At 43.4% G+C, this 27,989-nt stretch overlaps 2 protein-coding genes across 7 annotated transcripts; both read right to left on the bottom strand.

Moving 5' to 3' along the window:
• On the bottom strand, window positions 1–18,800 carry igsf5b (immunoglobulin superfamily, member 5b; the record flags this gene model as incomplete). Its single annotated transcript, XM_079271558.1, has 11 exons — window positions 1–111; window positions 972–1,036; window positions 1,871–1,959; window positions 2,617–2,641; window positions 5,762–5,893; window positions 6,295–6,460; window positions 10,297–10,424; window positions 13,413–13,730; window positions 15,419–15,504; window positions 18,364–18,495; window positions 18,652–18,800. 11 exons carry the CDS (start codon window positions 18,798–18,800, stop codon window positions 1–3), a joined length of 1,401 nt encoding a protein of 466 aa, XP_079127684.1.
• sh3bgr (SH3 domain binding glutamate-rich protein) lies at window positions 17,695–27,944 on the bottom strand. Of its 6 annotated transcripts, none has more exons than XM_079271948.1 (10): window positions 27,788–27,944; window positions 26,644–26,829; window positions 26,433–26,513; window positions 25,413–25,502; window positions 24,281–24,424; window positions 23,638–23,664; window positions 20,859–20,885; window positions 20,087–20,119; window positions 19,477–19,538; window positions 17,695–18,495 (listed from the first exon to the last, which is right to left on the bottom strand). In XM_079271948.1, exons 1-9 carry the CDS (start codon window positions 27,830–27,832, stop codon window positions 19,521–19,523), a joined length of 651 nt encoding a protein of 216 aa, XP_079128074.1. In that variant the 5' UTR covers window positions 27,833–27,944; the 3' UTR covers window positions 17,695–18,495; window positions 19,477–19,520. The 6 variants fall into 6 exon arrangements, with proteins under 6 accessions (XP_079128074.1, XP_079128073.1, XP_079128075.1 ...); XM_079271947.1 differs by having other exon boundaries at window positions 17,696–18,495; window positions 23,638–23,667; XM_079271949.1 differs by having other exon boundaries at window positions 17,696–18,495; window positions 24,296–24,424.
• Window positions 27,945–27,989: the final 45 nt, after the last annotated feature.

Genomic DNA, 27,989 nt, shown 5'->3' with positions numbered 1-27,989 from the left:
TCAAACTGTGGTAATTCTTCTGACATTCTTGGAGGTTTCCTCTGATAGACACACCTGCGCTGGTGCCATATTGTGTAGAGACAGGCTGCTGGAGGACACCACATCAGGGACCTGGGACACACACACACACACCATTCAATTTAGGTTTTAGTGGCAATACATCAGCACTGTAGAATGACAACAAACAGATATTCCTGTCCTGAAACCGTTCTCCGACAGCAGCAGTGACACTGGGGATATACGCAGACGTATCGGAGGACGACTGGAGGACAAGTATTGCCTTAAAGTCCTCAAACTGTCTTGCACCCTTAGTCTCTCCAGATACGGCAATCCTATTACCGAACTCAAACTCATTACTTCAAAGACAGTGAACCAGAACTGAACTTGTGAACTCAGCACAGAGCCGCTCTACAGCAGACGTAATTGGGAAAAGAGGCCACATGCACCAGCACTGAAGGGGAACACTTGTCCCTCCTTCCTCCATTGTTAGATACCAGGACAAATCCCAAGATATCAATACAGAATATATTCATAGCAATACCTATCAAATCTAAATCTATAAATCTATTCCTCGATGACAACAAAGGTAGAAAACCGTTCAGTTTAGTCCATGCCAGCATGTACACCTTGAGATCATCCCATTGTTTAGACGATACTACAACATGATGTCGATGATGATGGCGCCACATTAGTGCCCTGTAAGCTAAAAAGAATAGTGCTGATGACATTGTGTGGCGCTGTGCCAGAAAGCATGTTCTTCCACATCCCTGTCTGACATCTAGCTGTCTACTGGGAGAACAGGGGAGGTGCAACAGCACATCAGTTTGTTCTTGTTCCCATCAACATGGGAGGATGTGGCAGAAACTCCAGCTGCAGAATGAATGGCTGCATTATTCAGTTACAGTCTCTGTCTGTCTGTCTGTCTGTCTGTCTGTCTCTCTGCCCTCCCACCTTCTCTTTCTCCGTCTTACCTTGTGAAAGCTGACAAAGTCCTCCTGCCTACGAGTTTCCACGATTAGCTCATTGTTAACTGCATCTGCAGGGTGAAAAACATCAGTTGAGCCTGATCTAACCTCGCAGTCCCTCTGACCGGCTATACGGACCACTTTGTACTCAAAGCTGACCTCGGCAAAAATAGCAAGAATCGGGTGATTTAGTGGCTCGTTTGTCTGGTATGTTTAACAAATTGACACAGCGTCCCGAGTTAAACTCTATCTTTTGTTTCTGTCTCAATTTAAAACATATAAATAAGTTCAACAGCCAGCGCTGACTGAAATGGTTCGTCTTGCACGTGTCGATCTATTTCTCTTACTCCAGACATCCGTTGGCTGCTTTACATTTCAATAGAACATGAATAACTATTAACAGACTCTCGAATCGTGCTTAAATTGTGTACTCCATCACAGTGAACATCACGCGTTACTGTTTTTTGTCAAAGTATCATTATTGTTATGGAGAATCAATCTGCGATAAAATGTCATTACAGGGCGATCATAATCTAATAATAATGAACACAGACTTTATGTTAAATGTGATGAATTACACAATTTAAGAACAGACGTAAACATACTGAACAGGTTTTTTAAAGTGACTGGAGTAATATTTAATCATTTATAACATGTATTGACCTCTCTCTGAGATTTTTGAAAGTGTAAACTGTCAAATTTGTCTTTTCGAAAGAAGAAGTAAAAAAAAAAACAGACACCCCAGCAGAAAGCATGTGCAGTTAGTAAAGTAGTTGTTATTGTGTTTTTGCCCCAGCTGAACTATTTGTACGCTCCGATGTTCTTCTGTCAACCCTCTCATTGTGATCCAACAGTTGCAGTACAGTCGTACAGTTATCATGGTGAACTGTGTGTCGCTCCCTCACCTGTGGGGCCCTCGCTCGAATATCCCAGGTTCACCTTCCCTCCTGTCTGCTCAGCAACCGAGCGTCTCCCGCTCACCGATTGGTCGGACCTGCAAATGCCCAAATGAATGTCCAACGGGAAAAGATAACCTTTAGAGAGGCTGTGCAGTTGTGAACAGACAATCTTTCCTTTCTCACAAAGCTGCAGTATATATCAGGGGCCTCTGCATTGTTTTCATCATAAAATGCTTTGACAGATTAAAAAATGAGCGTCATCATCCTTCAGTGCATTTTATGAGACCTCGCCGACGTGCTCCACTCTCACTGCAATGTGCTCAATGGGGAAGTTATAATGTGTGTTTCATCCGCATGGAAGGTTCTGACAACAGTAATGCTTCTCAAATGAGCTAACAGCAATTTAAATCTTAATTAAGTTGCAAAATGTAATGACTATTTAATGCATCTAATTCATGTCTCCAATTTTCTTTTATAATGAGAAACAATAAAAGCCCATTCATTCTCAGAAATAAGTTGCCCGTATTAATAGAGATTGCTGAGTCTTCATATTAGTATAAATGGAGCTCAATACAGCCGGGACTCCTTCACAGATTATTGGCGGCTACTTTCTCCTCAAGTCAATCACTTTTACATGATCTTAAAGTTGTGTTTGTTGGTTTGGAAAGTGGAGCAAATCCAAGGTTTTCATTGTTTGAAAATAGCCTCATAAAGCAAAAGGTGTCTCGAAAAAAATAGCTCTTAAATCTTACCTTATTGCCTCCTGTGGGGTCGATTCTGAAAGAAAATGAGTCATTATGTTTACAGAATTATTATGAGCTGTCAGCCAATAACTGTTTTATTCTCACTGCCTTGACCGCAGAGCCATTGTGCTTGCTCGCCACAACAGTGTGAAATGTCCCGCCATTTATTCGCTCTGGATTCCGCACTAATATCATAGCCTCCAGTCAGCTTGCCGTTCAACGGTGTTAATGAGTTTTGTAATACCGCTTCATGGTTGTCTTTGCCAAAAGGTCCTCCTGGCCACGGCGAAAACACAACAATATAACAGTGGTGCAGATGGCGCTTGCCTCAGGAGACGTATAAACTGCTCCTTTTATACAGGGAAAGAAATTGCCTTCGTCATTGTATTTTAAATCCCTGCTGTCACGCTGGCCAAAGTCTTGGAGGGTGACAACATGAGATCCCTTCTATTTTCCCCCCAAATTAGAAAGCATAAATTACTCCCCATTGAGGTGGATTACTCAAAGAAGAGCTTAGTGGCTTGGAGCCATGCCACATCCTCACGAAGTTAATTCAACTTATTTTGCTCCATAGAAGCCGTGAAGACGACGGTGAAGACGGTACCACGCGTTTCAGGTACAGAATCGGCTGCCGGAGGAGAAAGGTCACACCTGCTTCGTGATAATCCCTTAGCTCTAAACCATAGCCGTGATTTGCAACAGTCCACAATCAGTCAGGGGGATTACGCTGACTTCTAAATGAGTGACTTAGGGCCTCTTTTTGTTATCACGCACAAACAGGCCTCCTCCGGCTCCGCGTGTTGTAGAACAACGATCCCCTCGGCGATGGCACTCCAGAAGCATCTCTGCAACATCCCTCTTTCCCGGCCAGACTTTTTACAACATCACACCACTTTACCTCCACCGACTTGCCAAGGCATCGACGTCTCTGAGGTGACACAGATTCTAGGCCGGGGTTTTGAGCTCTAAAAGAGTTGCAGTGAAACCGTCGCACTGTAGTGGTTTAAAACCCTTATTACTGAGCCATGCAATTCGGTAATGCCTGAGTCACCTTTAGACTTTACAAACAAACAAAAAAATCAACATGTATGTCTTCAAGGAGTAGTTCAACAGTTTGGAAATTATGTTCAGGGGCTTTTTTGCAGAGAGTTAAATGAGAAGAGTAACGCCACTCTAGCAATTATTAGCTTAGCTTAGCAGTTAGCCGGGTTTTATCTGAAGGAAACAAGACACGCCTAACGCCGCTTAAGCTTACTGACTAACATTTATTGTTTTATCGGTACAACAACCTCAGTGTAAAAAAGGACAAATGAGTTACAATATGTTAAATAGTGCGTTTTGGAGGTGTTAGTATTTTAAACCACATTTCCCACTGGACAAAAAAAACCACCAACACCTGCTGACATCTGGCTTTTGTCTTGAGTGAGAAAGGTTTCAATCGGCATTCATTCCCGGGATAAATGACTCTGCAGTAATCGCAGGTATTCATCAGCTCCAGTTTAGATCGACAGTGATGGAAACATGACACCTGGAAGGATACGCTAATTTTCACCCCTTTTCGGGCGCAATGCTTTTCGCGAAAACTTCCGGGACTCATTTTCATCTCAGCCACAAAATTCCGTAGCTGTTTGAGGCCCTTTTCATTTGGGGCCCAGGTTGTCTTCCTCGCCTGATATTAAATTCTGCCCCTGGTGTTTTTTCCTGAACCTGATAGTATTTCACTGGTGTTTCTTACCGCGAGTAGCCGCGACTTGGGTGTGTGACTCAACGACGTCATGGCAGGAGTATTGCCGAGGCATTCGGTCCGTTTCTGAAAGGGCATGTTTTGAACCGGCGCCTCACTAGTTTATTTAACTCTACAGAACAAGCTGTGTCCAAAAGCTTCATGTCAAACATACTGACTCATTTGGCAGCAACTGGGTGTGAGTCAGGACCTTATGTTCCCCAAGGTACGATCTCTGCCAGTGTACCAACAGCTGTAATCCTCTTCACACACAGGTTGATAGCTTGTCCAGAATCGCCACATTCAACAACTGTCAACTCATCTGCATGTCTCAACTGACAGGGTTATGATATAAACCCAGGACCGGAACATGGTCCCTTTATTTATCCAAGGGAGACTCAATGCAGTTACCTATTTTTTTTGTAACCTGTTTTCCTGCAACATCCTGTAACACGTTCATTAAATCATGCACCAGTAGAGTAAAGACCACCAGTCCATTGAAGGGGAAATACTGTTTCCTGGCTGGTGTTTGATAGAAGACATTATTGAAAGTGCAATAGCACAAAGTTGAAACTTGACGATTATAATTCCTCCACGCCGGTGACAGCCGTGGCCGGAGGCATTATGTTTTTGGGTTGTCCATCTAGTTGTACGTCCGTCCTATTTGTGCAAATGCAATATCTCCGGAACGCCTTGAGGGAAGTTGTAACGTTCCGTCTAACAGACATTAGAATTTGGTGGTCAAAGGCCACTGTTGGCACATAAAACACTTTTTGGCCATAATTCAAGAACTCATATGCCAATTATGAAAGTTTCCACACACTGGCTTACAGGATAAAATGATGAAGTGATGACATTTTGGACAGACGCAGATGTAAACTGCAAATTCTAGTTTTATCCCCAAAGAAGAGGAGGACAGATATGTACGTTAAAGCAGAAAGAAACATGCTTCTTAATATCAGTTGGACTTAGAAGAGCTACGGTACTCGGTAAAGTGATTGTAATTGGGGCGACAGATGTATCTTCGCACTGTTTACTGGTGAAACGTCTCGCTCAGTCTCACCCCTGCAGTGTTTATTCAGGGTGAGCATTAATCGTCCTTCCTCCTGACGATTTGTCCCAGTTCTTCTGGGATTTACACCTCCAACCCTGCAGTCATACAGTCCACACACTTATCGAACATTCCTGCTGTTGCTGTCTCCTGAGAAGAAAAGCTTTTTGCGCTGACAACTAATGTTCTGCCTTTGTCACAAAATATAAGCCGTGTCCTTGGTGAAGGCCAGCGTGGGGCAGTGCCGAGTCACAGCGTGCAACCGCCCATCTTCTTCATTGTCCTTTAATCACAGTTTCTGGACTGGAAACGTGTAGGGGGGAGGTGAGGTTTTTTTTTCTTCTCACCTAAAGCAATTCAAGACAGACAAAAGTGCATACTTGCTTGTCTCCTTCGCCTGTGCCAGAGGACGGTGCAGATGCAGAGCAGGAGGAGCAGCAGAAGAGCAGAGAGGGAGGCCGTGAGTGCCAGAGGGAGCGTGCAGTCGTCTTCCTCCCGCAGCACCTCTGCAACTGAGGAGAAACAGGTCACATCGGTGTTTCGCTAAATAAGCGCCGAAGCGGTGTTGTTACCTTGCAATTCAATTACAGATTTACAGACACAGTGTAAAGAACGCTGTGTTCAATCTCCTGTTTTAATATGCCGAGGGGGAAGCTGCTCTTCGTGGATTTTAAGAAAATGTTTCAACTACAAATGGAACATTACTAAGATAATGATGTAGTATTTGTATTCTGGGCCTTAGAGAGGTTTGCTCTTGTGATGCAAACTCATGCAGTGTTGATCTGGCGGCTCTTTTCTCTTTCCCCTCTCCTCTTCAATATTAATGCCCAGTGATGATTCACAGGCGTCCCAAAAAGAGAAAGGAACAGGGGAAAAAAGAAAGGACAAAGAGAGAGAAGGAATGTCCTCTCACCCACTGTCAGACGGACGCTGTTCTTCAGTGGTGTGAGGAGGGCAGACACGGAGGCCAGACAAGCCACACGAGAGCTCTTCACTGCCGTAACGCTGAGGTTGCTGGTCACAGTGAAGAGGCTCTTCCCTGACTCTTCACTGCTGGTGTTGTATTCATCCTGGTTCACCTCCACGCCAATCCCCAGAGAGAGAGAGAATTCATTTTGCAGTTATGTAAACAATCAAAACAGAGCTGTATTTAAAGAGACGGTACAAAAGTCTTTTTTTTTTCTTCAGGTGATGCAGCCGACGCTGTGAACACGTCTGTTTTTAAACGCCTAACTCTTTGGAGATGACTTATCTGTTTTAGATTTGTTCAGCCAGTAAAACACTCTTCAGTGGCAGATCAGTGTGACTGTAGTTCACATCCACACCAGTGTAATGAAGCTCATTTGGTTTATGGTACTTAGCACCAAAAAATGTAACTTGAGACAATTATCGTTTCAGATACGATGACGTGATAATGCACGCTCTATAACAAACAAGGCTCACATTTTAAATGACTTGTTCACAAGTCATAATTTGGCTTTTTTATTTCTGACCGAGACCTGGCAACAGAATATGGAATGCATCCATTTCAATGAACTCTGCCCTGTGGACTGTTCTTATGTTGGGACACCGCGTCTGACAGGCCGCGGTGGAGGCCTCGCCGTGGTCTGGAAGAATCAGTTTTCCTGCCACTTGGGGAGCACAGAATCCTATGCTACTTTTGAACTACAGCTGACTAAAGTGGGCCGGCAAAAGCCGTTTTACTGTTTTTTAATTTACCGACCTCCAGGTCCTGCAGGTCAGTTTTTATCAGAATTCACAGACTTTCTGACCTCTATTATCAAGCTAGACAAAGTGCTTCTGGTTGGTGATTTTAATCTGCATGTCAATGATACCACAGACTGTATAGCTACTGAGTTTCTCAATATTACTGAATCTTTTAATTTCACGCAACATGTTTCTGGCGCCACTCACAGGGGTGGTCACACCTTGGACCTTGTGTTTTCTCTGGGTCTTGATATTGATAATACCCGTTGTGAGGACCTATTGATCAGTGACCATAAATGTATTTTCTTTGATCTTTCTGTCAATGCTGACCCCTTGTGTCTGAAACAAACATTCCACTCACGCATTATTACTCAGAGTACAGCTGATCAGTTCTCGATGCACTTCTGCTGTGACTTTTACACAAATCTCAATGATGTTGAACACTTGATACAGTCCTTTAATGAACATTGCACCACTTTGCTGGATAAAGTGGCACCTCTTAAGGAAAGGACACGGGCTGCCTATAACACTACTCCGTGGATGACAGAAGCTGTGTGCAGCGTGAGACAGAAGTGTCGCAGGGCAGAGCGACTCTGGAAAGCTACTGGGCTAGAAGTGCATCGTTTATATCTCAAAGACCTCAGAGTTTCTTTTAATACCACAGTAAAGGAAGCTAGAACTGCTTATTTTGCCAACCTAATCTCTTCTTCAAAGAAAAATCCCAAGATTCTGTTTGACACAATTAGAGGAATTGTTTCACCACCTGTCTCCACTGTACCATGCTATTCTGTTGACGATTGCAACAAATTCCTGATCTATTTTAATGATAAGGTAACAGGTATTAGGTCTGGCATTCGGCCTGGGATCTGTTCGGCTACTTGTAGCTCCTCGCAATCTCCTGCTGTTATGGGCTCTTTCCAGCCTATCAGCCTTCAAGACCTGATGGACTTAATTAACAATACAAAGCCATCAACTTGCCCTCTGGATATAATTCCATCCTCTCTATTTAAGAACGTTCTGTTAACTATTGGCCCTGCAGTAACATCTATTGTCAATTCCTCATTGTATACAGGAATTGTCCCTTCCTATTTCAAACATGCCACTATCCAGCCCATATTAAAAAAAACCTAACTTAGATCCAGCTTTGCCCATGAACTACAGGCCCATATCAAAACTGCCTTTCCTGTCCAAACTTTTAGAGAAAGTGGTGGCCAAACAACTTACTGCTGCACTGGAGAGGCACAATATGTACGACAAGTTCCAGTCTGGGTTTCGTAAGCAACACTCTACTGAAACCGCTCTCCTGAGGGTTTCAAATGACATTCTCATGTGTGCTGATGCAGGTGACTGCTCTGTGTTAGTTCTTCTGGATCTCAGTTCTGCATTTGACACTGTAGACCATGACATCCTGATTAAGAGGCTACGTGATTGGGTGGGCATAACTGGCATAGCGTTAGACTGGTTTACATCTTACCTCAGTGACAGAAGTTTCAATGTCTCTGTGGGTGCTTTTGTGTCTGTTACCTCTCCACTGTCTTGTGGTGTACCGCAGGGCTCGGTTCTGGGGCCTCTGTTATTTTCACTTTATCTGTTACCTTTGGGGCCGATCATAAAAAGCTATAATGTGTCCTATCACTTATATGCAGATGACATCCAACTCCATCTGTCATTCAAACCCAGCGAGGCATTCACATTAACTCGGCTGCTGGACTGTGTCAATGCCATCAGAGACTGGACGGCAGAAAACTGCCTGCAACTCAACGACTCTAAGACGGAGGTCCTAGTTATTGCTCCAGAGGAGTTTGTCCCCATGATCAGGCAGATTATTAGTCCTCTCTCTTCTGCTTCCCATTGCAACCTGCGCAATCTTGGGATTTTCTTTGATCGCTCCATGTCATTTGACCCTCATGTTAAGCAGCTGTCCAGGTCATGTTTCTTCCATCTAAGAAATATCAGTAAACTGAGATCTGTATTATCAACGCCTGAATTAGAAATGATCATACACACATTTATCTCCTCTCGCATTGACTACTGCAACTCACTTTTTACATCACTCAGTGTATCTGCTCTTAACCGTCTGCAGGTCATCCAAAATGCTGCCGCCAGATTACTCACCAGGACAAACCGACGGTCTCACATCACCCCCGTACTCCGATCTCTCCACTGGCTTCCTGTAGCATCTCGGATACACTTCAAAATTCTCACCATCACTTACAGAGCACTTCATGGTCAGGCTCCGACTTATGTAGCTGATCTACTTCGCCCCTATTCACCCGCCCGCACTCTCAGGTCAAATGCTCTAGGTCTTCTGTCAGTCCCACGCACACGATTTAAGACCCGTGGTGACCGAGCTTTTGAGGCAGTGGCTCCGAGGCTCTGGAATGCTCTGCCTGCAACTCTACGCCTCGCAGATACTGTGGATACTTTTAAAAGCCAGCTAAAAACCCACCTGTTTAGGCTGGCGTTTGTGTAAAAGTAAACCCATGTCCTAGACCTGCTCTTAACATTTGTTTTACATTTTTATTTTATTTTAATTTTATTCTTTAACATTTTTTATTCACTCTGTGTATGTAATTTATTGACCGTAGGGTCACATTGTGTTTTTATGCTTTTAAATGTCTGCTCTGTTAAGCACTTTGTGATAGTACTGTCTGTGAAAAGCGCTATATAAATAAAATTCATTCATTCATTCATTCATAATCTGTAGACTTTGTTTGGACCCTTTTAAAAGCAGTGCAGTTGTCACTATGACAAACTAACACTGTGACAACGATCTGGAAGAGTTTTTAAGCTACTTTCTCTCAACAGGAAGCCTAAAAATAATAATTCATCTGCAAATTCACCTTCTCTGCAGAGCCACTCCATTAGAGACTCTACTGATTTTGAATGGATACTTGTGGTTTTGAGCTCAAATTATTACAAATGTGAATTTTGTCAGAAAGAAAAAAATCCCTTCTTTGCCTGTTGTATTGCCATAAACCAAAATGAGTGCATTGTACTGTATTGGGATTACACCTGATAAAACCTTTTTTTCTTGTGTTTTGAGTGCCCAGTCACTTCATTCCTCTCTCTCTGTGTGTGTGTGTAGGTGTGTGTGTCTAAATGAAGAGTTGCAACGCTACACCTTGAGCTTGATGAGTGTTTTGTAATATAAAATCCTTTCGTCATTTCTAAAGATTACCGTAGTGAGAAGGTTGTATGCACTTACCTTTTTGTCATTCACCTGCCATTGCAAAGTGGGTGGAGGGTACCATCCGGCTGCTTGGCATTCAAACAGGACCGACTGACCCTTAAAAGCCAACTTGTCGTCTCCAACGACTTTCACGCTGCCTTTTTCTGCAATCACAATCACAAACCTATTTTTTTCTTCTTTTATTCATGTACTTATGTATATTCCTGTACGTGCATGAGTAAGTTTATGAATATCAACGCCGGGCAGGAATCCATGAGTCTCTGTTGAAATGCACGTTGTTGCATCTGCACCCAAAGGTGAGCATCACCTCTCCAGTTCTCCCGCTCATATACAAAAGACGGATTTCATTCGTCCCGGGTGAATGATCGCGTGTCTCAAAGTCTCAATTGCCTGACTGATCCATCTCCTCTTTTCCCCTTCATCTCCTTCCCTGCCAGCCAAATAAGCCACGTAAGGCCCTGGGAGATATAGGCTACAGTATCTCATACGTGAAGTCCATTGTCTGGCAGAATGAAAGGCGGCGAATGCAACAGACGATTGCCACAGACAGAAAGATAATTACAGAAGCGTCGATGCTTTGTGTATGCGAATGACACGTCTGGGTTGATTTAAATTCAAATCCTCAGCTGGTTTTGTACGCTTTGTTGGCTCTCCCTTTTCTTCTGGGGCTTTCATTTGATGCCTGATTTTGTGTCATAAATATCGTACCGTCCCATTCTCAAAGAGTGGACTCCGGCTGCTCTTTCAGAATCTCTGCGCCGTTGAATAAAGGTTGGCGAGGAACCAGCAGCCTCATTTGCACTGACTGATGAGGGGCTCCGGGCGATCACGACAGGTTGATACATCTGAATAGAGAAAGGGACGATATCAGCACTCTCTCCCAAAGCTCCAATTTAAGTGATCCCTGGAATAAGGTTTCATAAGGTTGGTTAATCACTGTAGGGGAACTCTGAAGACGTTGTGTGAGGCAGGGAGCCGTCAGCTAACTAATTCCAGTGATTTTTCAGCAGGGGTCCTCAGAGGCTAAATTACTGAGGGCAGCATTTAAACATTTGTACATGTCTGTCTGCAGGATTGCTGTGTATGCGCATGAATTTTGTCTTACATAAAAAGAAAATCATGTATGTGTGGGTGTGACTTTATGCCAATGAGGACGGCGCTTCTACTCTTCTACTGTTCACTCTCCTCCTCTGATTTACGTAGAAGACTTCTCTGCAGCTCGAGCCTTCGCTGCAGACCCTTTCACACTCAACAGTGCATGCAACTGTATTGATTTGCTCAAGTGAGAGGCGTGTGTGTGTGTGTGTGTGTGTGTGTGTGTGTGTGTGTGTGTGTGTGTGTGTGTGTGTGTGTGTGTGTGTGTGTGTGTGTGTGTGTGTGTGTGTGTGTGTGTGTGTGTGTGTGTGTGTGTGTGTGTGTGTGTGAGCTGAGAAGGAGCAGCGAGAAGGAGCAGCGAGAGGAAGCAGGAGTGTGTTGTCATATTTACATCATCTTCATGCTGGATAATTAAAGCGGGGGGGGGGGGGGAGTGCGGATGATAGCATACAGAGTCGTCCAGGCCGCGGTGGATTTGTGGCTCCTGTCCAACAGTATATTTGAAGCTGCAGTACACAAATCACGGGCAGAGTTGCTGACTGTTAACTGGGCGTGCCAGGATGCACAATGAATTCAAAGGCTGTGTCAGGCCATAGTGATCCTCTGCATCCAGGCCAGAGGGCCTGATTCACCATGCACTACTGGTAATGGCTGCATGTGTCAGTGGGGATTTGTGGCACTGGCAGCAATGGAGGCTCTCTCCGTAATATATCGGAGGCGATGGGTCAGTGGTTTTGTATCCTCTCGCCTGTTTACAGAGAGGATGTTTCCGCGCTGATTTTCTTTTTTTAGCTGAGTTCTCAGTTCAGTTTGTGCGTACTGCAGATGCAAATAAGCTGAATGATAAGGTCAAGAGAAGCAGGTCTTGAGGCTTTGTATTCCGTAATAAGTTGTCGTCTAGTTTGAGGCGTGCCACCTCCGTGTGAGCTCAAACTGTGAATAGCATCGAGTGGTCAATATCTTCCCGGAGATGCGTGTGTCAATACTCTTCTGAAATGTGTCATTTTTCATCAAGCAGTCTTTGAACTTGAAATGGCCGTACAAACCTTTGATCCTTCTTTTGAAATAAGTGTCAAAATTGAAATATCCTTCTTTGCGTGGAAATGAAAATGTTCGTGAATGGTACGGCCAACTTAAGTGAATCTGCTATAACTTGCTTGTTTCGACTTTTTTGTCTTTCAATCAGGTCAGAATGCTGCAGTGCTCTTCAGCGTGAGTCATCAACCTCATCAGAACTGCAGAGAACTACTGATTCTTACAAAGTCCTGATTCTTAGGATAGGAGGGGTGATCGGCCTGTAAATCCTGCTCTGCTGCCGGGCCTGACTAGCATGGAGTCCGGCGCTTTTCCGCCTGGTATTTATATCTGAGGGCCAATCAATTCCCATCAACCGACACCATCCACACTGTCATCAACAATGTCACAGAGACCATCAAACATCCCTGGGCACCTGTACCCCACCACACAGGCCCAAATGATATTGATACACACCGTGATTAATCACTGAGGCTTGTTCAGCTGCTTTTACAGAAAACTTTCATCCTTAAATCCCCACTTCAAGAAATTTAAAACAAAAGCACTGAATCAGGATGAGCGCCTTGAATGCTGAGGCAAAATACAACATTATTCGTCTCTGACTCTTTGTGTTCTGTCGGCAGAATCAATGCAACACAACTTTAGTGTGGTCCCTTCATTTACCTCCTTTTTACATGGTGCTTTTTGCCTCGTCACGGTTAAATTCAGTGTGTTTCTGTACTCTCTCTCGCGCTGCAATGGTTGTATTTGAGACTTGCCATCTGCTTCGTTTCCTTCACTGCTTTGCGTGTGTGTGTGTGTGTGGACAAGACTCTAGTTTGCAAGAATGTGAGTTCTGGCTGCACAGAAAGCCTTTGAAATTCTCTGCAGCCGAAATAAACAGTTCCTTGCTGCCTTCCTGTTACAGTGAATCACACACACATGCGTACACATGCACATATCCTCTGAGTCTCTCTCTCTCACACACACACACACACACACACACATACGGACATACAGACCTTGTACAAACAGGCTTGCTGTTTTCCTATCGATGCCCTGGAGGTCACAGGTCACTGGTCCCTGGTCGTGCCTCTCTGTGCTCTTCAGGACAAACACCCAGCTGTCTCCATGTGAGACGGGGCTTGTCTCGGCCGTCACATTCGGGTTGACGGAGGGCAGGACACCACCATCCTTGGCGATGGTGAGAACCGCTGTGCCGTTCAGCAGCCACACCATAACGGTCCACCGGGTGTTTGAGGCACTGCAGGTGAAACGGGCCTCCTCTCCTCGCAGGGCGGTTAGTGTTTCAGGCGACAGCTTCATCCGACCTGCGACTACTGAAAACCAAAGAGAGACAGAAATAAAACACATTAGTCCTTCCATGTTGAGCTGAGTATGAAACATATCGATTACCAGAGCAACACTGACTAACACTGCTGCTAACGTACTTGAACGAAGTAGTCTGGCATGTTGGGAAATGCGCTTATTCGCTTTCTTGTTGAGAGTTAGATGAAAAGATGGATACCACTCTCAAGTATGTAGCTATGGAGCAAGTAGCCAGTTAGCTTAGCTTAGCACAAAGACTGGAAAACGTGACAAAGTCCCAAAAGTGACAACGTCTAAAGCTCACTACTTAATGCATGACATCATTTTTGTTTAATCCATACAAAAATCAAACTGCGGGTTATGAGCTGGACTATTTCATGGACCAAGACCAAATAAGACCAGTGGTCTTAAAAATCAATGTTCGGCCATTCATTAAGCTGGCTTTGCAAACTCACTATTGACCTCGTCAGAAAACCACTCGCAGTAGGGAAACACAGATCTATATTCTGAACATAAACAGTTTAACAGCAGTCAAATGCTACAGTTGTCTTGAGTGACATTAGCATGTGAATGCAATTTTAGCAGGAAACATTATTATACTACATTATTTATGCAATGCACACTGATTACTTCAAAAATGATCTCAAACCACATAAAATGTATGCAATGCGCACATACAGTTAGATTACATTTGTACAGAAATAATAAGTAACACGTTATTGGAGAAGTTGTCACAGATTGTTTGAGAAGAGACTTTGCATTTTATAGTCGGGGATGAATTGAAGGTTGGTGCCGTGAAGGAAATCCATAAATATGGTGGAGATTCAGTGAGCCGTAAGAAGAGGCAATCGCTCAGTTTGCTCAAAGAACACAAGAACTGTAGAGGAGCCAGTGTGTTGCTTTCAAACACATTTCCCATAACAATTAGGACACGGAGAGAGAAAGCCTTTGAGGCATAAAGAGACAAAGAAAGAGAATGAAACAACTCCTTAAAACTTTCTTCTTTCGTGGTGATTTGGACGGGTGCATGAATGAGGGCAAGTAGGAGTTAGGGAAGAATTATGAACGAAAGTAGGAGAGTGTAAATGAATCTGTAGCTGTTGGCAAAAGGCCACTGCATCATTCTGCAGGCTAAACATTTTAACATGCAGGGAAACCTACAGAGTTTGATAAAGCCTGCAGAATCCTAAATTAAGCATCCGTTCAGGACATTAGGGCTGAGAAATATCGAGGCCAGCCTTTATGGCTTTTTCTTTTCATCGCAATTAGAGAATGGCAGTCTAATGAGCGTCATGTATGCGTGCTCCTATTGGGACCATGAACCAGTAACTCTGAAGCCCCCTGACCACGGTCTTCATCGTACTGTTAGATAGGCAGCTGTGGACAGGTGTTGTAAATTAGCATTTCATTAGAAACACTATACACAGCGCGTCTGGTCTGTGGCGTTAATGTGTGTTACAATTCTAATGTCCATCTCAAATTAATTGAACACGTTTTGTTTTTTTTAAAGAAAAGTAATTATAAAGGATAGATAATTAGGCCTTCTAATTAGATTGTGGGTTTACTCTGAACGATGCTGCTACTAAGCACACCACAGCACTGAATGTGGCCGGTAGTACAACCACATCACTGGCCCTTTGTGACACAGCTCCAATCAAACAAGCTGCTGTGTTTGTTTGGAGCGGCACTGAACTCTCACCTTGAATCCTGCAGGAAAGCAGGAGCACGAACAGATAGAAGATGTCCATGTTTGATCCGTCGATCCAGTTAATCCATTGTTCGATGCTGAACGGACCGGAGACAAAAGGAATTTAATTATTTCCCAACAGAGGAAGACGGTTGATCACAATCTCAAGTCTTCAGCCATGCTAGCAACGAGGCGTCAGGGGTGGGTTTGTCTTTCTCTTCGTCCGCAACTCTGGTCCAGACTGAAATATCTGAACTACTGGATGGATTGCCATGAAATTTGGTCACATATCCATGTCACTCGGGGGGTGAATGGTTCTTTCACATCAGCTTCAGCTGTACTCGTGTTTAGTGCTAATTAGTATCTCTTTGAGCTGCTATGGCTATAGTCTTGTTTAAAAAAAGCCTTTCAAATATAAAATATATATACATATACATCTTCTATAAAAGACAAGAGGACTTTTCCATTGCAATCAAATCCTTTAAGTTCTTCGTGGAAATAAAATTAAATACAATTCAGAAAAATGTATTTTTATTTTGTTAAATTTAAATGATTTATTATTTTATTCATTCTTAGCTTAACTCATCCTTGTGCACTCATGTCATAAACATTAAAGTAATATAAAGTTAATTAAACAATGCTTTACATCGTTGAATCAGGATTAAAACATTTCAGCATTGGGCCGATGTGATCTTGTCTTCTAGTATTTGTTAAAAGCCGAGCAGCTGAATTTTGTACTAGCTGAAGGCGTGACATCGTTTTTGGCTTAACCTTGAATACAACTAATTCATTAATTAAGTTGGACATTTGTAGACAGGGAGACTTTGGAGGATGAAAAATAATGATTTCAGATTTGTTTCCATTTAATCAATAATCGTTTTGAGGTATCCATCACTTTATCTCTGACAGAAAAGATAATAAAAATAAGAAAGTTACCTTAATAGGACTGTAAATCTCTGATCATGTTACAACAAATCATATTTTAGTAAAAGTAAAAGAGTTTCAGTTGAATTAAATTCAGGTCAGAGTATGATTACTTATTCAGACACAAAGATAACCAGTAAAATCACTGAGATTTTGTACATAAAAAAACTTGCAACGCTGCACCTGTGTCTCAACCATTTCTTTCACACACGGCATAAAGCAGCACCGACTGAGCGAAGTTCAAGTTGAACAGTAAATAACAATAACCACCGCTGTGTTTATCTGACTCACCTCAGTTTGGTGTCTCTGTGGATCAGCGGCAAGTGTCCCACGCGGTGGAAACATGTCAACACTGCTGCACCTTCCTCACTCTTGGTGCTCAGCCATGTCACCCAAAACCTGTCCTGTTAAATATTACCAAACTCAGCGCGAACTTTGCCCCGTGCTGCACACTGATGTAAATATAGAGTGACTCAGAGTGCAAACAATACCCCCTTGTAGGTCCCCAGTTCCCAGGGGGCCATAGACCTCCGCCCTCTTCAAATGAATGTCTGTGGACACGCTGGATGATGTAGCCGTACGGTAAACATGAGAGATGTACAGTATGAAGTTCTCAGTGTGCTTTTTGAGAACTGTTAGCCATGCTAGCGCTGTGGCACTGGATGGCAATGTCAGTCTGTCAGGTTGGTCCACCTCTTTGGTCCAGACTGAAATATCTCAACAACATTCATGTTCCCCAGGAGATGGATCCTAATGACCTTATTGCCTCTAATGCAACTACGAGTTTCCATTTTGGGCTTTTAGTGAAATATTCCAACAGGCCTGAATGTTTTCTGATCCAGGCAGCCCACAAAGAATCTGGCCTGTCTTTTTTCACAGTTTATGAGTTGGTAGGCACAAATGAATGTGCACAAGCACTGAAAAGTGAGTTTTTCATGATATTTCCCCTTTAAGCCTCAACTACTTTTTGGTTTGGGCTAATTTTAGCAAATGTTAGCATGCTATCAGCTGAATTAAGATGTTAAACATCAGCTAACCATTATATCTGCTACACATCAGCACATTAGCGTTAGCATGCAGCCTCACAGGGTTGCTAGCATGGCTGTAGACCCTTTGTCTTGTTTTAAGAACTTTTGGCTGGTTAGGCCTTTTAATGTGTTTTCTTTATTTTGGAAACGAGGAACACAGATTTGTCAACACCAGCGATCTGCTTGTTTCTTTAATTAAACATAAATTCCTTCGTACTGAAGTGGTTAGATGACAGCCTATTGTACCCTGTTGACAGCTCCTACATTGTATTGTAAAGTACTTACAATGCCTTTCCAAATATATATTTCTTTGTTATCGTATGCTTCCCTCCTCATTTTCCCGGGACCTCTGTGGACGAGGCATTTGCTCCATCTTCCTGTTTGCCCCTGCGCTGCTCACCATGCACAATGGTCCATTGATCTATAAATATGTCAACAAAAGAAATAGAACCACTGGGGTTTCTTTCTATACCAGTCTACTTTATTGCATTTTCCATTGCATCCAAGACTTAGTCACATGTTTCCCTCTTCATTGAACAAAGTGCATTGCTGAGACAGCAGTATTGGCAGAAGTAATTGTACTGGTGGTGGAGTAGTGTGCGGTATGTGCGTAGTCTTTTCTCATGTGGCCATTAGAAGTCTTAGTTTGCATTCACACATTCACTTGGTGGAGGGAGTCAACAAGGCACGACGTTGGTAAAACTGCTGAACACATTAGAGAGTGAGTAAGAACCTTTGAATCTGAAGTAGGCCACAAGCCACGGTAATGCTTTTTGAAAAGGTCACTGTCTGTGTTAGAAAACTCGACTTTCTAAAAGTAAAACATGAGAAATATGTTCGAGTCTAACAAAATAACTGTTTTGCATTTTACAAAAGCTACTCAATAAAAACAAACTGACACCACTAGGCCACTCATTTTCAGTACAGTCTCTAAATGCTAAATATAAAAATTAAGTCAACATTGCAGTCAAAAGAGAAGAGGGGGGGGCAAATGTGGGTTCGGACTCTTCATTTCGGATGGCGCCTTCAAGCACATGACCGACAGTTTCCAGTGGAGTCCAGTGTGGCCTCGGGGAGAGGTGGAGGGGTTCAAGCGTCATGGGGTCAGGGAGAGATGTAATGGGAGGCTCCTTCAGGCTGAAACACAAGGCGAACAGGAAACAAACCATAAAAATTAAAAAATGAGGTCACATATTTCCCAGTACAGTCTGCGGTGGCTGAGACAGCCACCACCACCGCTACGCCTGTGCCACCCAGCGTGCCCGCTCCTCCGGAGGCACATCTGAAGCTCACTTGGCAGCTTCCTCTAACAAGGCCTGACAGGGGCTCGCAGGGGTTGGGAGACAGCTGAGGGACAACAGCTGAGGGACGCGAGCCTCACCCATTCCTCCAAAAGCTTGCTCTGTGGCCCATAATGCAGCGGGGTCATAGATGCCTGACATGCGCAGAGGGACTAAAAGACATGCTTTGAAGATTAGGATTATTATTATCATCATTACCATCCTCATTGTCATCCATTCCTCAGAGGAACAAAGAAAAAAAAAAAAAGAGGATGTTTTTGTTGTGGCTCCAGATGATCCCCAGGCATTCTGTGTGCTCACTGAAGCTGTCTGCAGATGGAGCCAGTAGTGGCAGTCCCTTGTAAATAAGCTGCTGCATTATTTAGTTTCCTCTGACTGAACACCTCAAAGTGCAAGTCAACGGAAAAACCAAAAGACAACACAATGCAAACACCAAGGTGAAGCAAGGGGAACGTCAGCGTTAGCGTGAGATTTATGCATCCCATATGTGAAAGGCAAGAACATTATACGTCGTAGCGAATGCTACAGCGCTGCTTCATGGGCTCAGTATACAATGTAGATAAAGCAGAGGTTTGAGTAATCGCTCTGCTATTATTCGGCGGCCTTTGATTTGATAGCGGGCTCAAAGAGGCACATAAAAGCAAAACACAGTTTAATTAATCTGGTTACATAAAATGCCAAATATCAAAGCAACACCAAGGGGACCTATTCATGCTGTGGTGTAACGTTTGCTGTTAATTCACATAATGTGTTACTGCCCTCCAGTGGTAAAGCACAAGCACCGACACAAAGCAGTGGAGAAAGTGTCGCGTTTCACCTGGAGAGCAGCAAGTCAGCATCAACAAGGTCGTCTGGCTTCAACTACTCGGCCTCTTCCTCCTGTGAAAAAGAAATAATCACGTATGAATAACAAATAGGAAGAAGTGAAAGATGACAGCAGGAGAAAATTCTCAAGAATGTGTCAAAATCTGTGTTTTAAATTGCTTCCTGCAGAATTGTTATGTGATTATAGCATCTGAAGGTTTTGAAAAATCTAATAATTTAGTACAAATTGGTGCAGTCTCGGTTGCTTGTTGTGTCTGCAATTTGTCTCAGTGACCCGGGCCGGATCCAGTGAGTGTGTGCGGCTTTAAGCCTCGTGGATTTAAGCTTAGTTTGTTGCACAAATAAAAGAAACGCTGATTCAGGCGACAGATGGTATAAAAAAAAAGCCAAAAGCTTCTCTTTTCCCTTATTGCTCTCGTAAAATCAGTGATTGCTCGGTCTGAATAATCAAGATGCCCCATTAAAGTGTATTTGTGTCCCACATAGATCAACCTTCTTAATAAGAGTGAAACAAGACTTTCTGCAGGAATTTCAAGCACAGGCAGCAGTTCAGATGTAAAAATAAATAAATAAATGTATTCAACTCGTTTCTGTAACACTACCTGTGTTTCTTCCAAGTCTTCTTCTTCTTCTTCCTTTGACGTGTTGAAAAACAGAAAGACAGAAGACAGGGGTTGTGTGAAGCCACGGTCCCGAATGACAGCGAGGTGAGAGGACTTCACGTGTTAGTGTTTGTAGGGATGGTGGGTTATAAATGGAGGAGTAACCCGAGAGAGGTGCGGCCGGTGGCAACGGCGGCGGGGACGAGACAGAAAGGGAGCTAATGACCCACAGAGTTCAGTTTATCCTGGGATGACCTAAGCGAGACAAGAGTGGTGCTTAAGACGGCGCACCATAAAAGATGAGTGCCAAACGCCATCACACAAACAGATCTATGACACCTGAAAACAAAGTAGGCAGCAGTTTATAGCCCAGTGGGTCATCTGATCTAACTAAATATATTTCTGTTTTTTTTCTCCTGGTGTTGCAAAAACAACAAGAAGTGCTCCATCTTATCCATTCAGAACATGGCATCAAAACAAAAATTAGTAAAGATGTCTTGGCAGACTCCGAGAAAAATGGCTGAGTAAATGTTGTTTCATGCAACACTGAACTAACAACAGCTACTGTGTGGTCAGATGCCATCTTGAAGCAATGTTCATCTGTGAAACTCACAGCTGAGTCACTTGTGTGCACTTGACTTCGTGAGACAAAGTTGCATCCTTGGATGGAAACAGTAGAAATGTTTGCATACACCGGTGTTGTCTTTGTGTGCAGTCAGATCATGCATTCAAATCCAAATATGATTCACACGATGCAGAACAGAATATGTACCTCTTGTACTTCAGCCTCTTCTTCTTCCTACAGAAGATAAAACCGTGTGTTTAGTAATTAAATGTCACGCAGAAGGAAAGAAGATCAACGTAATTCGTGGTCTTTATATGGACTCGCATTTTTGTCACCACACTAAATCCACCTTCAGTTTAAATGACAGTTTCTCATGCTGTACACCATCAGGCATCTCCATGTAAGATAACCGACAAATCCATGCAGCAACACAGAGAGAGAGAGAGTAAATAAAGAGGGAGGACAGTTTAAACCCTACATTTTATACAGCCTTAAAAAAAACAGGACGCCACAAACAACAACAGAAGGCCTTGTTTGTCTTGCTCCTGCAAGAGAAGTGGGACAGCAACACAATAGATGGAGAGGTAGAGAGGAAAGAAGGCGAAGCAAAGCAGTGAAGCATATGTGACAGTAGATCAGGCAGAGGCTGGAATGTTTCAGAGAGGCGGAGCTCTTTTCACACAGCACATCAAACAAAGGGACATTTTAGGATCTGGGCTTTTGTTGTTTTGTTGTTGTTTTTTAATCCTGGGATCTGGTTAAGTCAGAATTCTCTCGGGAATACTGTCAGTGTGAGAGACAATGTGTGATCGAACGCATAGGTCTGGTTCCAGGAGTGTGTGGCGCTCAATGTAGCCGGAGGTCTTCCTATATGTCCAACAAAAAAGATGACTGAATCAATATTCTCTCATCCGGAGAGCATGAGGACGCTTTTTAGAGCGTTTCTTTTTAGTGAGTCAATCATACTGAAACTGTAAAAGTGGGTCAAAAACAAGACTTTGAAAAGGGAGCGAGACACTAGTCTCCACCAGCCCCAAGAAGAGATGACACCCTGTGTGTAAGTGCATGCTCAGATGTGTGTATGTGCTTGAGCTCGTGTGAATGCAAACAGGGATGCAGAAGAACTTTGAGAACATACTGTAAATTCATTGCACACATACTAGAACGCAGTCTCAAACTAATGACATATATAAGTAAAGTCAGTATATTGCAGTATTACCTTTCTAAAAAATGATTCTTGTATTGGATATGTTCTTATGACAAGCACTGGAGGTCATACTTTCAATCGTGAGTGGAGAAGATACACACTTGAGGTTGCGAGCAAAACCTTTTAGTATGGCCAACATACTAAGTCTACTAGTTATCTAGTGAAAGAGAACATTTGAAGGAATGCTTGATAATCTGGGAAGTGATGAAGGAAGCGATAAAAGGAAACTGAGGAAGGATTGGGGCGGGTTAAAGAAACATCACGTGAATCTACCTCAAGCTGCCGAAGCTCTTCTTCCTCCTGGAAGTAAATAACAGATAGCAGGTCAGCCGGCTGTGTGGGGGAGCAAAAGAGCACCACAGGCATGCGCTATAGAAAAGTCCTCTGACTTAAAATGGAAGCTACATGGGGATGGTTGAGGTTGTCAGGAGGCAGCTACAGAAACTGTGAAGAAATGAGGAACAGGATGTTAGCAGAAAGGAGATGGGAAACAAATGGGAGTAGAGTGATGGAAAGAGAGAGAAGATAGAAGGGGAAAGAAAGAACGGTGAAGTGAGCACATTGAAGAGTGTACAGATGAGTGGGAACAGCACCCAAGCCCATCCCAACCCAACCGGAGCAGCCTTCCCCGATCTGTGCACCATCAAACCCACACTGATGATGACTATACGGAGGAGCCGCAGACAAGAGACGATCGCCGACGCACAGTTACCTCTGACTGCAAATCATCTTCCTCCTGGAGGGAGCAAGCCAAGAGATGGACAAAAGGGCAAAGAGGGGGTCAAAGGCCGTACGGTGCGTGCACGAGGAACAAGACTGCTGCAGGACCTCTGAAACTGATGCGTCTAAGTGAATGTGAGTCATTTGATTTCCATGCACCGGAACACAAGCTGAAGAGACGTGCCAGTTCTTACATGCAGCTACCTGAAGAAGAAGGCGGGGAGACTGTGTGTAGCTTATGAATGGCTTATGGCATATAAATGTGTCACGGTAAAAGACCAAACTGTGTCGTTAAAGTGGAATGTAGCATTTTTTAACTGCGGACATGCCGCATAATAGTAGGTAAATGTTGAGTTCAATCAACTGTCACTGCCAGAATGTCTTCTTTGTATATTTTTCCTGGTGGTGTGAGGCTGTTAAATGTGTTTGATGATCATGACATGCATTCTCAACACCAGAGTCTGGCAAACAGCGGCTGAAGTGAAGATATTGAGTTCCAGGCATTCAAATGCTTGTGCACAGTCCAAGTGGTGCGTGAATTTAAAAAAAAGAAATACCCACTACCCTGGTACAGAGAATGGGAGAGTATCCACTGAAAGTGTTGTACAGTCATTTACAGTCAGAGTGGGTTTGAACCTCTGAATGTGGCTGATCGTCTTCTATCGAACATACTGGACATTAGAGGTTTGCATTGGATCAACTGAGACTAGCTCACACTATTAAGGAAAGAGGATTATATATTACAGATTTCACATGGATATTGATTAAAAACAGAAACGTTGTTGTAAATAAGTTGTGTGAAATAATACAACTACCGGTAATTTTAAAAGGGGAAGAGAAACTCACTAATAGAAATTCTCTTTGAGGTTCTTAAAACCGACGGTAAACAAAAAATCTTTCTTTTTTTACGATAACATAAATCCAGCTCTGGCGTGAGAATTAAAACTGATTAATTTACAATTCAATAGACACTCGAGAAGTGCAGCTCATGTTAGTCATCATTTTCAGATCTCCAGAAGCAGACATCGGTGTGTGTTTGTAAGCTCCTGATAAACCCACCTCTTCCTCTTCCTCCTCTGCTTGGGCCTGCTGACAGAAGAGATAAGATAGTGTTAGAGATGTCAGACTGTGCTGACATGTACGGACTGATCCCCCCCCCACACACAGAACGTATACTGCATATTATTCACACGAAAACACAACAGCATCCACAGAGCAGGCTCATTGACCCAGAGACGTGGGGTGTTTGTGGGACCCGACTGACAGACCAGGACCAGGGCGGTTAATAGTGATCGGAGATGTGCAGTGAAATGCGAGATGCAAGACAAGTGGAAACAACGTCGTCAGCAAAATACGACACATGGAGGAAAATTTAAAAAAAAACAGTGAAATGGTTAAATGTACAGTGGTGCTGAACAAGAACGATGAAGAGGAACATTTTTGGATAATAAACGACTGAATCCTGAAGAGAGAATTGACAAGGAGATGGAGTACGAGGACCACAGGCACTCAAAAAGGAGGCAAACCCTTAATATGGAAGAAAGGGGCATTAAAGGGACAGTAGAGATGCTGAGGGAAGGAAAAACAGAGCATTCCAGGAATGATGGGGAAGTGGAGGAGAAGACATTACATTCAAAACATTAAAGGGACGGAGGGAGAGGCAAAGCTACGGGAGGTTGGATTGCAGTTGAGTGGCAATTACTGTGTCTTCTGTGACCTTGTCTGTTTCTTCCACTGCCTCCTCCTCGCCTCCTTCCGTGACTTCCTCCTCTGCAGTCTCTCCTTCTGCTACCTCCTCCTCCTCGTCTCCGTGTGCATTCCCATTTCGCGCCTCCACCGGAACCTCCTTTTTTTGTGAGGTGAGAACAACAACAAACTGGTGATGGAGGAAAACAAGCGACTTGGAATATTAATGGCGTAGTTGTTCAGGCACTGGTTGATCAGCTGGAGAGGTTCAGGAGCTCAAATGGTCGGAGTTAGTCAATCCTGGGAATAAAGCAGAGGAGGGGTAGAAGCGGTGGCGGTTAAAAGGACCAGAAGTTGGCTGTGATGCATCATGAATTGAAGAATGCCTTTTTGTCACATGTGAGGATCAGTCATTGCCTTAAATGAAGTTAGACAACAGTTTGTTAAGTGCCGGACTATTACAGAATAAACTAACGAGGTATAACGAGTTCATCTGAGAGCTTTGTAGGTCTTTGGACAGAGCCAGGCTAGCTGTTGCCACCTGTCTCCAGTCTTTGTGCTAAGCTAAGCTAACCGGCTGTAGCTTAACAATTACCTTACAGACATGAGAGTGGGCCATACTTTTCTCAACCCAGTCTCGGCGAATAAGTGCATTTTTCCCAAACTGTTGACCGGTAAAAGCACAACCCGCACTCCTGCTGGAAAGAAAATGACATTGCAGATACTGTGGCGAAACAGAGGTCCAGCAGGGATTTTCATTTGGGAGGAAAAAACACAACATGCTTTTTTTACGTACGCATTGAACAAAACCACAATAACGAAACATCACATTTTAGAATGCAAATCAAACATACTCCACTCTGTTATATACTAGGATTGCAGGGACACGATGCTTCACACCTCTGTGGCAGTCCGGACACAGCGACACAGCGATATGACAACTCAAGTGTGTTGTGTTATGAATTCTCTCTCATGCAGAACTCCAGAAGATTAGTCAGTGGTGATGACTGGGACAGAGAGGAAGTTAAGAGTCTGTTCGAGTCGACAGGGATGGAGAGAAGTTACGCTGGGTGGAGAGTTGAGACACGGTGAAAAGGAAACACGACGGGGGGGGGGGGGGGGGGAAACTAAAGTATCGACGGCATTACTATTGATTCATCAAGGCTCTCCTCTGCATTAGTTTCCTCAGCGTGGGTCCCGTTCTCCACAACGAGCGCCTTGTCGGCCTGCTCTGCTTCCTGGGTCAATAAACAAAATGATCAGCTTTAACAAAAGTGTGTCAAACAAAAGCGGGGCTTGAACTGTTTAGATCACCAGTCAATGTGTCCTCTCTGTATCAATTTCAACAAGTTTAAGGTTAGACATATGCTTCATCGGTTACAGTGCCTATGAGTTTTGTTATCGGCATCAAGATCTGACAACATGATTAAGTACGTTACGTTGTTCTTCACGGTATTTTGGACTCTGTAGTATTGCTTTAAAATGCTTGTGCAGCATTCTGGATCTGGTTTAAATGAGTTCTGCTGTCTTGTAATCCCATGTGGGCTGTATCCGGGATGTATGCATGACATGGTAATAAAGAAACATCATCATATATAGTGGTGTTTGATGTTCATTTCAAGCCCTGTGCCCGCTTTACAGTTGTTTAATTCGAAACGTATTTTGATATTCTGTGATTTATCAAGCACAAATGCCAAATATATCACCGCAGATTCAATATGTTTCTGTCTTGGACTGTTAGTTTGACAGGAAATGTAATTTAAAGGCATCATTATGGGCTCTGGGATACAGTGGTGGTGTATTTTTCACAATTTTCTAACAAATTACGCTAAACTTGTTGTTTAATAACCTGATGACTGCTTGATTAATTCTGTTGATCGCACAGGTTTAATGGTTCTCGTGAGCCAAATTGCCTAAACTGTATCGTTCTAGTACTTAAAATCCAAAAGGAAGATCTTTCTCTGACAGACGTCACATACTACAAACAGCTGGTGATGTATTACACAAAGACAAAGTGTGTTCCACTAACTTTAAACCTGCTGTTAAAAAAACAATAAGCTCTTTGGTTAAATACAAAAAACACTGTCGCTGCTGTCCCAATACAGCAGATCTACAGTCTGGCGTAGGGGCGAATTCAATGATTTTATTTAGAAGAAAATAGTTCCAACCTTTGACCCAGGAGGAGGAGGCAGCCCCAGGAAGGCATACACCATGTTGTCCTCCTTGGCGTCGAAGAACGTCTCGTAATCCTGCATTCAAAACAAAAGAGAACGTTCATTAACAGCTCACTGCATCTTCCATTCCCACTTCCTCATCATGCAGGTATATGTGCAGTGTAGCAGTTACAAATCCAGTAAATCCCTGTTTCTGTGTACATACCCCACAGTAGCCCTCCTCGTTGAAGATCTGAGGGGGCAGCGGGATGCCGTTGGAGGGCTTCTTCTCCTCGGGGACGTTCTGCCTCATCCACATGCGGTTCTCCTCGTTGCAGGCGATGTCCAGCGGAGCGTACTCCACTTTGAGAACCTCCAGGAAGCTGACCACATCTTGCTGCTTCTTCTTGATCTGGGAGGCAGGAGAACAAATAGCAATCCGCGTTAAGAAAATCAGCACTGATTGCACAGCGTGTGGGGAAAAGGGCTGTAATATTTAACTTTAAAGATTGTAAATTGCAGCGTTTTTGTTTGTGTTTAATAAGTGTGCACCACCTTTCCCCGTTCCTGTGTCCTACCAAACATATAAACTAGGACTTGAGCAATTACTAACTATTTTGATGTTTGATTAGTTGTTGAAGTTATTTATCGAGCACAAATGCCAAATATATCGCTCCAGATTTGATATATTTGTTTTTTGGACTGTTAGTTTGACAGGAAGATATCATTTTAAGGTCCTAAAGTGAGGGTCTATTTTTCACTATTTACCAACAAATTATAATGCGATCTGAATTGTGTAAGACAAAGTGGACTAGATTCAGTCGTAACATTTCTAAACACAGTGTGGGGACCTTGCACCTCTCCCAGTACATGCTGCATGGAAGACAAACAAAAATCTACTCAAGAGGACAAAACCAAACTTTTACTGCTGTGAGACAAACACTGTTGGCCAGCTGGGCCACCAGGCCATCAAACTGCTCATTGAGCTTTGCCAAAAGTAGACCCAGATATATTCAGCCCTCTCTGCTGTGGTCATCAAACATAGTGTTCAAACAAGGTACATCTGATCACAAATACTACGATAAAGGCTGTTATCGTAGTTTCTGTGGGCTGAAAGCGTCTCGAGACATGAAAAACGTTCGAAGCCCCCTGTTCTAGAAAGATCTGCATGTGAATCACATCGACCTGCGAGTTAAAGTATTGAACCGCTGCAGAGGGGTAAAAAACTAAGCGTCCATCATTTACGTATATGCCAAAACCGCAAGCAAGTGACATTCATGTCGAAGGTTTAGCGCTCAGTGTGTGAGAGAAAGTCCTGCTCGGTTTTAAGAAGTATCTTCAACCGGAGGAAAGTTGATAAGAACACTTACCGCGGTGGATCCCGACGAAGAGGCGAGGAATACTTTGATAACCATGTTTGTTACAATGCGTTGTAGTGGAGTAGGCTATTCAACAAGTAGGCTCTTAAAGGAGCAGGCGACCTCCTCTATTATTAGAGCTCACCCAGGACGGGGGACATAGCAGCGAGATCACACACAAACACACACATAGACACACACACGAAGACACACA

This window comes from Melanostigma gelatinosum (genome assembly GCF_949748355.1).
Source record: "Melanostigma gelatinosum genome assembly, chromosome: 7".
In the NCBI taxonomy this organism is placed as follows: Eukaryota; Metazoa; Chordata; class Actinopteri; order Perciformes; family Zoarcidae; genus Melanostigma; species Melanostigma gelatinosum.
Note: the sequence above shows the minus strand (reverse complement) of the source record. Positions and strands in the feature narration are given on the sequence as shown.

Coding starts and splice junctions, on each gene's coding strand:
- sh3bgr (XM_079271947.1), bottom strand. CDS start 27,832: ATGGTTATCAAAGTATTCCTCGCCTCTTCGTCGGGATCCACCGCG. Junction 23,668..24,280: donor ACAAGGTCACAGAAGACACA/GTAATTGCCACT, acceptor CTCTTCTGTCAG/CAGGCCCAAGCAGAGGAGGA. Junction 20,120..20,858: donor AAGAGGCTGAAGTACAAGAG/GTACATATTCTG, acceptor AACACGTCAAAG/GAAGAAGAAGAAGAAGACTT.